The sequence below is a fragment of the Mytilus galloprovincialis genome, chromosome 10 (genome assembly GCF_965363235.1).
Source record: "Mytilus galloprovincialis chromosome 10, xbMytGall1.hap1.1, whole genome shotgun sequence".
In the NCBI taxonomy this organism is placed as follows: domain Eukaryota; kingdom Metazoa; phylum Mollusca; class Bivalvia; order Mytilida; family Mytilidae; genus Mytilus; species Mytilus galloprovincialis.
The window spans coordinates 13,895,500-13,912,727 of NC_134847.1; the positions used below are offsets into that span (position 1 = coordinate 13,895,500).

At 31.8% G+C, this 17,228-nt stretch overlaps 1 protein-coding gene across 1 annotated transcript; it reads left to right on the plus strand.

The window, feature by feature from the left end:
- Window positions 1-62: 62 nt before the first annotated feature.
- LOC143049890 (synapse-associated protein 1-like) lies at window positions 63-16,079 on the plus strand. The gene is made up of 8 exons (XM_076223656.1): window positions 63-408; window positions 1,715-1,797; window positions 7,415-7,561; window positions 8,899-9,038; window positions 12,239-12,330; window positions 13,014-13,079; window positions 13,999-14,169; window positions 15,537-16,079. Exons 1-8 carry the CDS (start codon window positions 135-137, stop codon window positions 15,671-15,673), a joined length of 1,110 nt encoding a protein of 369 aa, XP_076079771.1. The 5' UTR covers window positions 63-134; the 3' UTR covers window positions 15,674-16,079.
- The last annotated feature ends 1,149 nt before the right edge of the window (window positions 16,080-17,228 follow it).

A 17,228-nucleotide genomic window follows, 5' to 3' on the forward strand; every position in this document is an offset into this window, starting at 1 on the left:
TAAATGATATTGATTTCAACTCGAAAATTAACAGTACTTATTTTTTTCGAAGACGGATGACATCATTTCCGTCTTGTTGTAAACATTGAAAATCGATAATTCCGTCAGCTGTGAATGAAATAACAAAAACAAAAATGTTTAGTTCTATGACAAATTGGTTGGGAATGAGCCAAGAGAGGGAAGCTGAATCTGACGAAGAAAACAAAGAAAACAAAGGCAAAACTGAAAACAAAGAAAAGAACCCTGATTCTGAGAGTGAGAAAGAAAAGTTGACATCAGACCCAGATAAAAAAGAACCAGAAAACAAAGAAGAAGGAGATGGTGATATCGACATTTCTTTGGATGCAGCTAAACATAAACTAGAGGATGTATCTTCTAAAGCATTGAATGCTGCTAAAGAATGGGGAAGTATGACAATTCAGTTGTTTTATTATGATTTGAACCCTTAGGACTTACTTGCCTTAGCCTAGGGAAAATTATATAACAAGAATACAAAAATAATCTCAACATAAACACCAATTTTAAGCTTTTTTTAGTATGAGGCAGGCATTCCCTGTGAAAGGGGACGAAGTCTATATATTTTTTTTATTTTTTATTCAAACATATTTTTACTTAAAAAAGAATCGGAAATACCTTAACGATTCCGATTTAGGTTCTGTTGTTAGGGATTTTAGTTGTGAGTCTTGTGACATTATTTAAGTAATGACGTCATATTCAATGTAAACAAAGAAAGGCTGACATCAGGTTACTTTTTTTTTCATATCAACATCATGAACATGATCAAAGAATAATTAAAAATGAAATTGTTATTGTGTTCCTTCCTATATTTTACTGGACTGACTCTAAATATATACAATTTATTTCACTCCAAGTCTCGTGACAAACAAGACCGGAAGAAGGACGTAGATTTCTGCGCAAATGCAGGAATTAAAAAAAAGTTAACGATTTGGAGTTCATTAATACAATGAAAAATTTCAAGTAATTTTCCAATTTTTTAAAAATTTAATTTTTTTTTCTACTGTTATAGGGGACTTCGTCCCCTTATGAATAGTATTATCACTATTTTGGACACTTGACCTGATAATGAGCGACACTTTTAAAAACTATTGACTCCTACAATAATCACTTTTTCTTTGTGGCCATCCACATTTTCTACTCACATTGTTGCTATTTATTCCAAAACAGATATGTTCTGAAATTTCACAACTTTTTAAGACATTGAACCTTTGGTAAAACTTTTCAAAGTGGCATTTTTAACCATTGTCATGATTGTAACCATGTAACAGTAATACTTCAAGTCTTCAAATACATGTATATCATATGATTTCAATTTGTGTTTAAAAAAAGTTTATCATAAAATTAAAATATAAAAAATTAGTATGATTCCATGACAAATCGCCCCACAGGCACACAAGTGAAGCGATTTGCCTGTGGGGCAATTTGTCCTACTTCCAGGAATGTGTCAAAGATACAACAACCTGACCAAAGAGCAGTAAACAATCTATCTGCCAGATATTTTTATTGTCTGTTACTTTTACACTGTACTTACATTTGTATTTATAATAAATGTGTATACATTTTAACTGTGCATGTCTCCTTTATATCCATGACTACACCACATTACACTACATTGCAATTGGTAATTCTTCAAAATTTTAGTGACACATGTACAATGTACATGTATCCAAATTTTTATCTTGATGTTTTGTTGTAGGTTACCTGTACAGTTTCAGTAAAGAAGCAGGCAAAACTGTGGCAGATAAAGCCAAACTTATTGGCAAGTCAGTGGAAGATAAGGTATATATCATACAAAACTGTGACAGATAAAGCCAAGCTTATTAGCAAGTCAGTGGAAGATAAGGTTTGTATCATACAAAACTGTGGCAGATAAAGCCAAACTTATTGGCAAGTCAGTGGAAGATAAGGTTTGTATCATACAAAACTGTGGCAGATAAAGCCAAACTTATTGGCAAGTCAGCGGAAGATAAGGTTTATAGCATACAAAACTGTGGCAGATTATAATAAAAGCCAAACTTATTGGCAAGTCAGTGGAAGATAAGGTTTGTATCATACAAAACTGTGGCAGATAAAGCCAAACTTATTGGCAAGTCAGTGGAAGATAAGGTTTGTATCATACAAAACTGTGGCAGATAAAGCCAAACTTATTGGCAAGTCAGCGGAAGATAAGGTTTATAGCATACAAAACTGTGGCAGATTATAATAAAAGCCAAACTTATTGGCAAGTCAGTGGAAGATAAGGTTTGTATCATACAAAACTGTGGCAGATAAGGCCAAACTTATTGGCAAGTCAGTGAAAGATAAGGTTTGTATCATACAAAACTGTGGCAGATAAAGCCAAACTTATTGGCAAGTCAGTGGAAGATAAGGTTTGTATCATACAAAACTGTGGCAGATAAAGCCAAACTTATTGGCAAGTCAGTGGAAGATAAGGTTTGTATCATACACAACTGTGGCAGATAAAGCCAAACTTATTGGCAAGTCAGTGGAAGATAAGGTTTGTATCATACAAAACTGTGGCAGATAAAGCCAAACTTATTGGCAAGTCAGTGGAAGATAAGGTTTGTATCATACACAACTGTGGCAGATAAAGCACAAACTTATTGGCAAGTCAGTGGAAGATAAGGTTTGTATCATACAAAACTGTGGCAGATAAAGCCAAACTTATTGGCAAGTCAGTGGAAGATAAGGTTTGTATCATACAAAACTGTGGCAAATAAAGCCAAACTTACTGGCAAGTCAGTGGAAGATAACCCTTCCCTAGATCTTCCATCAATTTCTTCATTTTCCATCAACACTTGATGGACAATTGATGGAAATTGGATGGTACTTGATGGAATTCCATCCCAAACCAAAAAAATCCATCAAAGGATGATGGAAATTAGGAATATTTTTTCCATCAGCATTCTTTTGATGGAAAATTTGATGGCATCTTTAACCCCTGATGGAAAATTGGATGGCATTTTTACCTTTTGATGGAAAATTTGATGGCATTTTTACCCTCTGATGGAAAATATGATGGCACTTATTCCATCTGATGGTAAATAGGATGGAAATGAAAGAATTTTGATGGAAATTGGACTTAAACATTTTTTTTGATGGAAATAGGGATGGAATTTAGACTGTCATTTTTCTTGATGGAAAAAAACTTAGAAAATTTTTCCATCACAGGTGTCAGGTGCCAATCTGTTTTCCTTTAACCTTTGTGTACAGGATGTGACATCATAAATGAACACAGAGTTTGAGGCCCAATGAGGAGAGCACATGTTTTTATGCATTCTTCTGCAATATCTCTAACTTATGACATAAAGATAAACTACAAACAAACAATAAATATTTTTTATATAATTTATAGCAATTATTCAAGATTTAGATAATTAAAAGTATGTATTAGGGGCACATTTCAAAGGAATCAAATTGTCACAAGACCCTACACAACCTCAACAAATCAACAAATTCAAATTTGAACTTTCATGAACATGCAGACAAGAAGCAAAGATGTCTTCTGACATTAACAAATTATGAATTTTACAATGGATTTAGATCAAAAAGTTCTTATTAATTCTATTGACTTGGATTGAACAGTGCAGATGTATTCTTCTGATGACATAATTGTCTCTTGGATTTAGGAAGATTAGTGTGGACACATGTTCTGGATTAAATCTTTTGGTAAGTACAATGTATTAGAATTTCCACCATTTTGAATATATATGTGCATGCTCTTTTAGTTCAAAGTTAAGTGACATTTAAAATGTTTTATTAGCTTTTCAGAGTCAAGAGAAAAAAACATAGACCATAGATTTATAAAAATTATTAATCAAGAAGATGTGGTATACATGGTATAATTGCCAGTGAGACAACTATCAACAAGAGACCAAATGACACAAAAAATGTGCATATACATATCATAAAATTGTGTACGACAGGAATCATATTTTGTATCATTTTAAAACATTATTTGTTTTATAAAATTATTTAGTACTTAATTCCAATAAAATAACTTTGCTATACAATTAGAGATCTGTGGTATGACTGACAATTATACATTTATATATCCACAAATGACAAGTAACTAATAACCTTACTTTATGTCTTTACAATGTTAACTTATTCTAATTTATCATGTTTATAATATGCTAGATTCTTTTACTTTTATTTTGCAGAATTTGCCATCAACTAATTCAACTTTAAGGACAGAGATTCCAATGGGACACTGAACTAAAAGATACACACATGTAACTGGACTACCTATAGACGACAGAGAACAAATATTGTTTTATCAGTGTTCTCCCCAGGCCCTTAAAGGACCACGGGCCCGCGATGTATAATTTTCTACCGTGGTGGTATCGTCCTTGCCGCGATGTATAATTTTTCACCGTGGTGCTAAAATTTTCGGTAAAAAAAATCATAACGGTAAACCCGTTGGGTATAAAATTTTAGATGAAAATTGACCAGTTCAAACCAGTTCAATCCAGTTCTGACAACGAAGATTGTTTACACCACGTGATCGATTTACCTTTTGAGGTTTACCTAAGTGATGATTGGATTTAATCCATGTACATGATTCTTGTGTTTTAATTAATTAAGAGATCATAACTTAATGATCACAGACTTATGAGACTTTTGTGGGACAAGCAGACATTTGTTAATAAACTCTATTACTCCAGCCTTTGGTCATAAATGATTTGCGTATTTTTAAAACGTGAGTTACTTCCCCCGATTTAGCTTATTACAAAAATGTGCTCCTAAAATATTATCCATCATTTAAAATAGAAATAAAGTACAAATTGAATGCAAAATATGAATTTGAATATACCAACAAAAATATATTGCAAATTAAAGCACAGACATATTATATTAAATAGGTAGTATACCCATTTCTACTTCCACTGACTGAGCTAGGGCTGTATATTTAAACAAGGTTGTTGAAATCATCTATTTGATATGTAGTTGAGTAGTATTAAAGAAGGTTAATGATTAACTTTTACGAAATAAATTTACTATGATTGGAATTCAGCTAGACATGACATCCTTTCACAGTGTCCACATAGATAATATAAGTATACTTTTCATGTCTATCATGAAATAACACAATTATGATTTTAATAATAATTTTATTGATGTCTAAAAGAATAATGTCTAAAGCTATGGAAAATAGTATTTAATTTACTAAAGGTTCTACATTAAAATTTAATCTTGTTTAAAGTTAATTGTTATGGTGTAATCTAACAAAAATGAGGAATGTGTAGTGTAACTATACAAGTATCAGGACAAAATTGGCTTGATCAAAGTATAAAAAGTGACTAGTTTAAAGACTAAAGGTGCTTTCTGTTATTTATTCTTAAAAGATATTAAAGTATACAAACTGTTTGATTTACTTTTTTTTTACCAGTATTTTTTTTTACCCAAAGTCTACATAACACAGTAAACAAAACAAAAGACAAAAAGGTAATGGCACAAAAACTAACAAGAAGAAAAAATAAGCGATGCAACGCGACACAACATATTGTACAAATCATTTCGACACACGTTACCCTGGTGCTATCCCAAAATCCTGGGGAGGACACTGTTTATGACATCACAGAAAATGCCATATATGGAAAGATTTTCAAATTCCATCTGATGGTCAATTCTCCATCAAGTTTCCATGCATTTGACAATTGTAATGGAAAATATTCCATCAGTTAAAATGTTCCATCAATTATCCATCAGATGGCAAAAATACCATCAATTATCCATCAGATGGAAATTATGCCATCAGTTTTCCACCATCATGAACACAAATTCCATCTAAAAATTTCCATTAACCATTTTCCAGCATTGGTGGAAAGTTGATGGAAAGCTGTTCCAATACTCCATCAAGATGATGGAATTTGATGGCATTTGTTCCATCACAAAATTCCATCATGTTTGATGGAAAATCTAGGGAAGGGAAGGTTTGTATCTTGCAAAACTGTGGCAGATAAAGCCAAACTTATTGGCAAGTCAGTGGAAGATAAGGTTTGTATCATACAAAACTGGCAGATAAAGCCAAACTTATTGGCAAGTCAGTGGAAGATAAGGTTTGTATCATACAATTCAGGAGCCTTTAAATCAGTGCTCTTGGCTGTTGTTGACTGCTGTTTATTAAGATGGCCACTTTAGCTACACCATAGAATGAGCATGATGAGGGGTAAGGATGGAATAAATCACCATTTCAAGCTATATGGTATTTGATAAGTTTTATAAATCGAGGTGAAATATACTGTAAAAACAGAAATTTTGCGAGGAGGATTTAATTTGTTTATTTCATGGAAAGAATATATCCATGAAATTAAAAACCCCACGAAAATTAATGTTTCTACAGTATCACATTCAGATATTGCTCAATTTGCTGATTTGAAATTATACAATGTAAAAGTTTTTGCAGATACATTTATATTTAAAACCACAGTCCTTTTATTTCAATGCATTTAAAATGCATCAGATATTTTACTTGTCAAAGTTATTTATCCCTTTTCTCTATGAAATAGTGTTAATTTGACAGCTTACATACCTGAATACTGTGTGTCGGTGTTGCAAACCTTACTTTGACCTACATATATAATTGTTTCCTTTTACAAATTGTGACTTGGATGCAGAGTTGTCTCATTGGCACTCATACCACATCTCCTTATATCTATTGGCAGACAAGAAGCAAATTAAATACATGAATAATGTACCACTTTGAAATCTTAGGTGTGAATAATGTGAAATGTCATCATGTATAAATGAACAGATGTCAGTTTTACAACCATTAGACCTCAAAAGATGTGAATTTGATTTTTGTATACGCATGTCAAAATTTTGACGGGACGTATTATTGCATACAAATGTCTGGCATCCATCCTTCTGTCTGTCTGTCCGTCTGTCCGGCGTAAACATGTCGCACCGTAACTTTAAAACCGCTTATCCAAATTTCATTAAACTTAACAAAGTTGTTTCTTATGATGGTCAAACGATCTGTATACTTTTTGGTGTAAATAGGATTTAAACTTTTTGAGTTAGGGGACTTTATATCTAAAACAGGGGTGTGTATTTTTCACATGTCGCGCTGTACCTCAAAAGCGATTACTGATTATTGCTTTAAACTTCACACACTTCTTAATTATATTAATCCAAAGATCTGTATACTTTTTGGTGATGATTCACAATTTTATTTTAGAGTTATTGAGTTTTTTGTAAAAAAAAAAGGGGGGGGGGTTCACATGTCGCGCCATATCTCATAAACGATTAACGACTTTTGCTTTATTCATGTACATCTAGTAGACCCCAAACTAACTTTTAAAGAAAAATGTTATTTTTACAAACATGACAGAAGACTGCACTAAATAAAACATATAATTCCTTTAATATGCATGTAGATAACTTTTTTCAGACTATAATGGGAGATTTTGCAAAGGAGCAAAACAAATTTGTAACAGAAAAGAAAGAGAAAGCCAAGAGATCAGAAGCAGCAGTACCACCATGGGTTGGTTATAATGAAGAAGAGACAATGAAATCACAGATTATGGCCTTGTCAACAGTATGTTTTCTCCTTTTTGTACATTGTTCTTTCCTTTTATGTCTTTCTATAGTCTGGCAACATAGGGACTCAATCTGCTAAAAGAGGGTTTGGTTTGAATTTTAACAGCAGAATTTTAAATTCACACCATGAGACAGAGTGCACCTCTGGACCTGTTTAGTTGCATACATGTACAAAAAATGTAGATGTCATCTAAAAGAGATATATATATCTGAAGTACATTGTCATTCCAGCATTTTAATAGTACTGTAAATTCTGAAACTAATGCATGCATTTGTTATTGCAAATCACTGAGTACTGGTAAAAATACAAGACATAATGTGATTGGAAAAGTTTTGTGAAAGAAATTTGTTTTTATTATTGCAAACCTCATTCTGTTACATTTTCGCTTTTACTAGACTATGGCAATAATATCTGAATTTACTGACAATAAATATGTATATTGACCTTTATGAATAAAGTGTAGAAGATACCAAGGGAGAAATCAGCAGAAAAACGTCAAGGAAAATCAGACGAAATCACCATGCATATGGCCAAAAGAAGAAAAACGTCAAGGAAAATCAGATGAAATCACCATGCATATGGCCAAAAGAAGAAAAACGTCAAGGAAAATCAGATGAAATCACCATGCATATGGCCAAAAGAAGAAAAACGTCAAGGAAAATCAGATGAAATCACCATGCATATGGCCAAAAGAAGAAAAACGTCAAGGAAAATCAGATGAAATCACCATGCATATGGCCAAAAGAAGAAAAACGTCATGGAAAATCAGATGAAATCACCATGCATATGGCCAAAAGAAGAAAAACGTCAAGGAAAATCAGATGATATCACCATGCATATGGCCAAAAGAAGAAAAACGTCAAGGAAAATCAGATGAAATCACCATGCATATGGCCAAAAAAGAAAAACGTCAAGGAAAATCAGATGAAATCACCATGCATATGACCAAAAGAAGAAAAACATCAAGGAAAATCAGATGAAATCACCATGCATATGGCCAAAAGAAGAAAAACGTCCAAGGAAAATCAGATGAAATCACCATACATATGGCCAAAAGAAGAAAAAAAATCAGTCCATGCCGGCCATAAAACACTAAAAAAAAGCATTGATTAAGAAATACAAATTGAACCCTAACAAAAAAGAGGGCAATAGTGTCAACTTGTTACTGTTAAAATTGGTTAATGAATCTTTTCAAATTTGAAGACACACGAAATAGCAAATTTGCAAATATCTCTTCAGTCTTTATTCATGTTATTAAGGATAAGACTTTTGTCCAAACTATTGGTACACATTAATTCCACTTAGAGAACAGAGGATTTCTTTTAATTTTTCAGGACAAGAGAAATTTTGTCAGAAATCCTCCTGCTGGTGTTCAGTTCCAGTTTGAATTTGAAGCATCATACCCTGTTGCCATGGCAACCCTTCAAGAAGATTCTAATTTACAGAAAATGAGATTTGATCTTGTACCAAAACAGTAAGTTCTGTAATTTTATTACTTTCAAATATATAAAAAAGAAGATGTGGTATGACTGCCAATTAGACAACTCTCCACAAGAAGCCAAAATGACACAGAAATTAACAACAATAGGTCACTGAACGGCCATCAACAATGAGCAAAGCCCATACCGCATAGTCAGCTATAAAAGGCCCCTAAATGACAATGTAAAACAATTCAAACGAGAAAACTAACGGCCTTATTTATTTTAGGAAAATGAACGAAAAAACAAATATATTAAAAAAACATTTTCTGGAACTTTGTTCTTTTGAAGCCTGATTTGCATCCTTCCTTAGCTTTTAAACAACCTTCTCAGGGTTAAAACTCCATAGAAAAGTTGAGAATGCTGAACCTTTTTGTTTTCATCTTGTATTGAGATTGATTACATGTATCTAAAAGTAATCAACCTGACCTTGGCTGTTTTTATGCTTCAGTGATTAATGTAAGGTTTTCTTCCTACTTTATTTTAGATCTTTATTTCTAAGACTTTTAACTCTTTTTAGCTCACCTGTCCGGAAGGGACAAGTGAGCTTATGCCATCACTTGGCGTCCGTCGTCGTCCGTCGTCCGTCGTCTGTCGTCGTAAACTATTTCAAGAATCTTCTCCTCTGAAACTACTGGGCCAAATACTTTCAAACTTTAACTGAATGTTCCTTAGGGTATCTAATTTATAAATTGTATCCGAAGTTTTGATCTATCAACAAACATGGTCGCCGTTGCTAAAAATAGAACATAGGGGTCAAATGCAGTTTTTGGCTTATAACTCAAAAACCAAAGCATTTAGAGCAAATCTGACATGGGGTAATATTGTTTATCAGGTCAAGATCTATCTGCCCTGAAATTTTCAGATGAATCAGACAACCCGTTGTTGGGTTGCTGCCCCTGAATTGGTAATTTTAAGGAAATTTTGCTGTTTTTGGTTATTATCTTGAATATTATTATAGATAGAGATAAACTGTAAACAGGAATAATGTTCAGCAAAGTAAGATTTACAAATAAGTCAACATGACGGAAATGGTCAGTTGACCCCTTTAGGAGTTATTGCCCTTTATAGTCAATTTTTAACCATTTTTCGTAAATCTTAGTAATCTTTTACAAAAATCTTCTCCTCTGAAACTACTGGGCCAAATACTTCCAAACTTTAATAGAATGTTCCTTAGGGTAACTAGTTTATAAATTGTATCCAAAGTTATGATCTATCAACAAACATGGTCGCCATTGCTAAAAATAGAACATAGGGGTCAAATGCAGTTTTTGGCTTATAACTCAAAAACCAAAGCATTTAGAGCAAATCTGACATGGGGTAATATTGTTTATCAGGTCAAGATCTATCTGCCCTGAAATTTTCAGATGAATCAGACAACCTGTTGTTGGGTTGCTGCCCCTGAATTGGTAATTTTAAGGAAATTTTGCTGTTTTTGGTTATTATCTTGAATATTATTATAGATAGAGATAAACTGTAAACAGGAATAATGTTCAGCAAAGTAAGATTTACAAATAAGTCAACATGACGGAAATGGTCAGGTGATCCCTTTAGGAGTTATTGCCCTTTATAGTCATTTTTTAACCATTTTTCGTAAATCTTAGTAATCTTTTACAAAAATCTTCTCCTCTGAAACTACTGGGCCAAATACTTCCAAACTTTAACTGAATGTTCCTTAGGGTATCTAGTTTGAAAATTGTATCCGAAGTTGTGATCTATCAACAAACATGGTCGCCATTGTTAAAAAGGGTCAAATGCAGTTTTTGGCTTATAACTCAAAAACCAAAGCATTTAGAGCAAATCTGACATGGGATAATATTGTTTATCAGGTCAAGATCTATCTGCCCTGAAATTTTCAGGTGAATCAGACAACCTGTTGTTGGGTTACTGCCCCTGAATTGGTAATTTTAAAGAAATTTTGCTGTTTTTGGTTATTATCTTGAATATTATTATAGATAGAGATAAACTGTAAACAGCAATAATGTTCAGCAAAGTAAGATTTACAAATAAGTCAAAATGATGGAAATGGTCAGTTGACCCCTTTAGGAGTTATTGCCCTTTATAGTCAATTTTTAACCATTTTTCGTAAATCTTAGTAATCTTTTACAAAAATCTTCTCCTCTGAAACTACTGGGCCAAATACTTCCAAACTTTAACTGAATGTTCCTTAGGGTATTTAGTTTGTAAATTGTATCTGAAGTTATGATCTATCAACAAACATGGTCGCCATTGCTAAAAATAGAACATAGGGGTCAAATGCAGTTTTTGGCTTATAACTCAAAAACCAAAGCATCTAGAGCAAATCTGACGTTGGGTAATATTGTTTATCAGGTCAAGATCTATCTGCCCTGAAATTTCCAGATGAATCAGACAACCTGTTGTTGGGTTGCTGCCCCTGAATTGATAATTTTAAGGAAATTTTGCTGTTTTTGTTTATAATCTTGAATATAATTATAGATAGAAATAAACTGTAAACAGCAATAATGTTCAGCAAAGTAAGATCTTCAATTAAGTCAATTTGACCAAAATTGTCAATTGACCCCTTAAGGAGTTATTGCCCTTTAAAGACTTTTTTCACAATTTGTTCATCATGTTGACTTACTTTAAAAAATCTTCTCCTTTGAAACTGCTGTATCAATTTCAGCCAAACTTAGGCTAAATGAGTTTCAGAGTATCTAGTATAAATTTTATATTTTATTTCCTTGTATGTCAAGAAACATAGCTCCTATGGCTAAAATAGAACATAGGAGAAAATGATTATTTTTTTTTGGCTTTTGAAGAAAATAGGACGATCCAAAAAACATTTAAATAAATTGAAAAGCCAAAATAATCATTGATGAGAGATTTAACCAAAAGAATTAAGGTGAGCGATTCAGGCTCTTGAGAGCCTCTTGTTTTCAGTTGTATTCAATTAAGAACACATTTATTTCACCTTGTTCACTTTCTAAAGACAATTTGTCACTCCAATATTTGGACAAGTGATGGCGCCGACTTTAATATTCCTAGATTTTCTTTTGTTAATTTTCAAACATAATTGTGGGTGACAGGTAATTAATGTATTGACCTTGTAGATAAGGCAAATTTTACAACTAACATGACTATCTGTAATCAATTGCTTCAAAGTATGTTTAAAGGATTGATTGATTGTTGGTTGCTTTACGCCGTTAGCACAAAGGTAAATTTTACTTTATTTCAGAGTGAAAGAAGACATTTTCTGGAGGAATTACTTTTACAGAGTTTCACTTATCAAACAATCTACACAACTGACATCACTTGCACAAGAAACAGGTATTTATTGAAAGAAGATGCTGACTGTACTAGAGGGATTTATTTTCAATAAGGATTAAGTTGTGGAAAATATCACCATCTATTAAAAGTATAAATTTCATATTATTAATATTAGCCCTTATTATAGATATTAACTGACAGTGCTTTGTGAGCCTTTGAAGGCTGACTGATTGACTTTATACATTTTATATCGGGTTGCACTATAAACATGATAAATAAAATTATATATATTATCCTGGGTTAGATGATGATGTTCACAAAGGTGTAGAATTGGCCCTAAGATTTTGATGTTTTTTTTTAATCTGACTATACCTTTTACATAGATAAACTTGTGAATACTATTTAGACAAAACATACATTTGTTTGGCACCTTCTCTTCATCTTCAAATTTATAGAGCTATGACCCAAAAAATAAACATTATTTGTATTTAACGTCAATTTTAGTAAGTATTTTCATAATTTTGATTGTTTTTTGGCATAATATCTATTCCATCCATGATCCAAAAAGTTTTTATAAATGTCAGATGAATTCTATATAAAAATTGGAATCTGTTGGTTACAAACATTTTGGATTGTAGGTGGCGGGTCAAGGCTTTCTAAAACTTTTAGGTTTGTAAATTGCTGAAGATGCAACTATTCAGGGGTAGTAAAACAAAAACAAGAATATCATGTTTATTTTACAGGTTCTATGGGAAGTAGGTCTAACAGTACAGGGTCATTTAAGTCTTCAGACGAAAACCAAGAAAAAGGTATGACTAACTGTACTCCAACAATTTATATCATTTGATTGTAATTTATATCACAGTTTCCTTTGCTTTAAAATCCATGATCCCATGTTTTAGTTTGCTTTTTATTCCAGTTTAGCTACATGTACTGACAGAAGCAATAGATATATATTTACACATGTATTACATTACATTAATTCATACAAGTTCCTGTAATTACATAACAATTTAAAAAAATTGACATCACAATTAAAAAGTGATTGTGTTTGACGTCAAAAGGTTATTAGGAGCAGATCTTCGATTAATCAGAGACAAAATTCAGGTAAATATCAAACATGTAAACACGTTTTGATATTGGACTGAAATATTATCATCAAAATTGTACTTGCAACTTATAGATGTTACATAGTGATGACATATATGTCAAGTTTGTGTGGCATTCCAGAGGATCTTCTTTTACAAGTTAAAAGCCATTACAATTTGAAAGTTTGTATAATAGGTGTACAGTGAACTTCACTTTTTGCTTTGCTGTAACACTAGATCATGAATATAGAAAACCAACTCATTTTCATGTATATTTTATTTAGCACTAAATTTTTGGTAGTCATTTTCATTGCAATTTATTTTCATGATCTTTTTAATTTCTTGATATGTATGGAAAGATACAAGTTTCATGTATATATACGATTTAAAATCATGTTATGTTGTCTTCTTGCAAAATTAGTAGGTTTACAGTATATTGATTTTTTTTGTATATATGTTGTTTTGTAGTAGTGAGTCAATGATTGCTAATGTATTGATAAAGGAAAATATGACTCATGGTCATCTTCTATGATGTTGACATAAGTGACAATCAACATTGTGTTCTATGGTCCGGTTGTTGTCTCTTTGACACATTCCCCATTTCCAGTCTTAATTTTATCTCTTCTTTTTTTTGTAACAGAATCAACACCTCCACAGGCAATCCAACAGAAATCTAAAGTAGAAGATGACATTCCTTGCAGTCCCGCAGAGAATGAGTTTGTTAGTGATACATTCCAAGCTGATGCTCTCAATGATGAAGATTTGAAAAAAGAAATGCAACAACTCCATGTAGAAGATGACAAAAAGGGAGGTAATACACATCTGCCTTAAAATTAAGAAAATGAGGGTTATTTACCAGTCTGCACCATTTGCCATTTGTCCGATGCCCCAGACTTGGTAAATTTTATTCCGACTAGTACAATTTTTCAAAACTTTGTTTAGACTTAAGAAAAATGTTTGAATATTGGTCCTCGAACTAGTAGTAAGAAAAGATTTACACTTGACAAAAAAAAACCAATTTGAAATTTTATGACCTGGTCTGTGAAACATGCAAAAAGAGACTGCATTCCTTATATCTATGAAAATAAGAAGATGTAGTATAATTGTCAATGAGACAACTCTCTCCAGAGACCAAATGACTTAGAAGTTTACTTTTATTTTATTTTGACTATTCTCTTTCAAAGTGTAGGCATTTGGTCCAAAATTAAAAAGTTCATATAATCATTACATTTAATCAAATATTTTTTGGAAAAAGATGACATACTAAAAATAGATTACCAGATTATGGCTAGGAGTCTAATGTTAAAGTAATTTTGTCTGATTCAAATGTTGTAAAGAGAAATTTAAGATGAGAAGAAAGTATATCTTTCTTACCTCTATAAGTAAAACAGTCTGAATGACAAAGGTAGACAACTCTACATAAAGAAATTGTTTACCTGAACCAGTAAAAAAAAGTAACTTATATTAGTATTTACCTCTGACTGTATCATATGTATTATCTAATATGTGTAAACATATTAAGATTGAGTACCAATAGTTACTGTGAAAGCCACTTCAAAATTAATTAGTTTGCCTTTTTTGTAAAAGTTTAATTGAAAATGTGCCCATGATTTACAATTATTCACCAGAGGTTAATGAAGTTAATATCAGCAATTATAGGACATTGTATGGTCTTCAACAATGAGAAAGAGCAATAATGTATGGTCAGCTATTAAGAGTCCAAACATGAAAAAATGAAACAATTGAAAAAAAATGATGGCTTTATTCATAAGAGAACAAATTTTGAAAACAAATATTAAAGATTTGAACCAACATCTACCCACTGAGCTACAATCCCCTGACATTATTACTTGTAAAACTGATAAAGAGTATATGACTGCAAAATAATTGTGAAATCACTAATGAAATTTTGAAGGTAATTTTTTATTAACAACCTGATGCTGTTGCATTTTTAGAACTTTTTGTCCTAAATGCTCTTTATTGTTATCAATTTCTTACTTTATTTGATCTTTTTGAATTTTGATTCAAGCGTCACCGATGAGTCTGTTGTAGACAAATTGCGCGTCTGGCGTAATAACAAAATTTCAATCCTGGTATCTATGATGAGTTTATTTCACCTAAATGCAATAATTTCTGAGTTTACAGTAATACATTGTGTGATAAATTTATTTTGTTTAGATGACAATGAATGGGAAAATGAACTACAGGCTGAATTGAAAGAATATGAAATGGTGGGCCAAGAAGGAGAAATCTTAGATGATGAACTAGAAAATGAAATCCTACAAGAAATTGAAAATGAAACCAATAACATGTAAAACATAGACTATAAATCTTGATATCATATCGGGGAGCTTATTTTCATCACATGGAAATTTGTATCTTCATAATGGGGCAATTCATGCTGAACTTCATGCTCATTCATATGTTGTGATAAAGAAATTTGTGATATGATTAAAACAAAGACCTGAAAATGAATAGGCAAATTGCACTGGCAAATTATTTTCCCCTAAATCCAACATCTAATTCCAACTGATTGGTCATAGGTTTGGGCAAGGAATTTATTAGATTATATATTTTCTGATTTCCAACATTTGGTTAGTGCCAATCTTAAGAAATACCAAAAAAAATAATTTGTGAATGGTCATCAAGTTAATTTAGTGTCTTATAATTTTGTATATCGCTGTAATATTGAAAATGTATACTTATTTTCATATGATTTCATCTTATGGTGGAGAAATTTAACTACATTGAAAAGATATTTATGTATGTTCATGTATATGCTGTATACGTCATGGTATATGTAAATCAGTAATGTTAGTAGTTTGTTCGATTAAAGGGAAGGAGTTCAACATATCATATATTAATGTTTATGATTTGACAAAAAAAACATTATATGACAGTGGGGTTTTTGTAAAGATTCATGCATTTTAATCTATAAACTTAAAAGTGATGAGATTTGTACAAAAGTTCATATTTTCAACTTATCTGTTCGAGATATGGGATAGGTAAACCGTGGTATAGAATTTTGTTTCTTGTTTTTTCTATGATTTTGTATTTTGTATAAACGAGTTAAACAATTGGGCTGGATATTTGTTGTAAAATGATAACAACTAATAACTGAAACCTATAGGAGCTGTTGCATTGAAAGACATCTTTATGCCAATTTATTCTTTTTATTATTAAATTTAATTAAAAAAAAATGAATAAATCTTATTAATGTATGGTAGGTGCTATCTGATGAGTTAGTCAGTCAGTCTGAATGTTACATTGACATTTTCACATGCACAGTAAGGGCTATTCCATTTAAATGTATATGTGGGAGGGTAGGTAGGGAAGTTTAATTTTTGATTGTGGGTCATGGGTCTTTTTTTCAGTATGCATCTATTACCATTATGCCAAATTATCTAAAAAAATGGTTCTTAGTTGTAGGGATATTTAGAAGTCCTTTCCTATCCTCTCACACACTTGTTAACGGTACAGCCCTAATGTCATGAATGTGATCTATGTCAATCCAATTTTTATGTTTCTTTATATTATTGAGATTTTAATGTATAATTTTTTTTCCTTTACAACTTGAAACCTTATAAAGTTAAAAAATTATCTGCTAAACATATGAGCTGCGTCGGATAGAAATCGACCTTATGCAAGTGCATGTACACATATACACATCTAAAACTTTGATCGATTTTGGAATAACTAAGATATAAAAGCGACATTTTTGTATGTTTAAAAGGGTTATCTTCTTATGAAAACCTACTTTGGAACAATTACAGACTTTCAGTAGAAATTATTTTAACCCAAAATAGGTTAACAGAGGTATTGATTTTTGTTTGCATAAGGTCGATTTCTACCCGACGCAGCTCATATGTA

Bases quoted from the DNA above. Each gene is read 5' to 3' on its own strand.
- LOC143049890 (XM_076223656.1), top strand. From the start codon at position 135: ATGTTTAGTTCTATGACAAATTGGTTGGGAATGAGCCAAGAGAGGGAA. The intron at 409-1,714 runs GTATGACAATTC...GTTTTGTTGTAG, and splicing joins TGCTGCTAAAGAATGGGGAA to GTTACCTGTACAGTTTCAGT. The intron at 1,798-7,414 runs GTATATATCATA...AACTTTTTTCAG, and splicing joins GCAAGTCAGTGGAAGATAAG to ACTATAATGGGAGATTTTGC.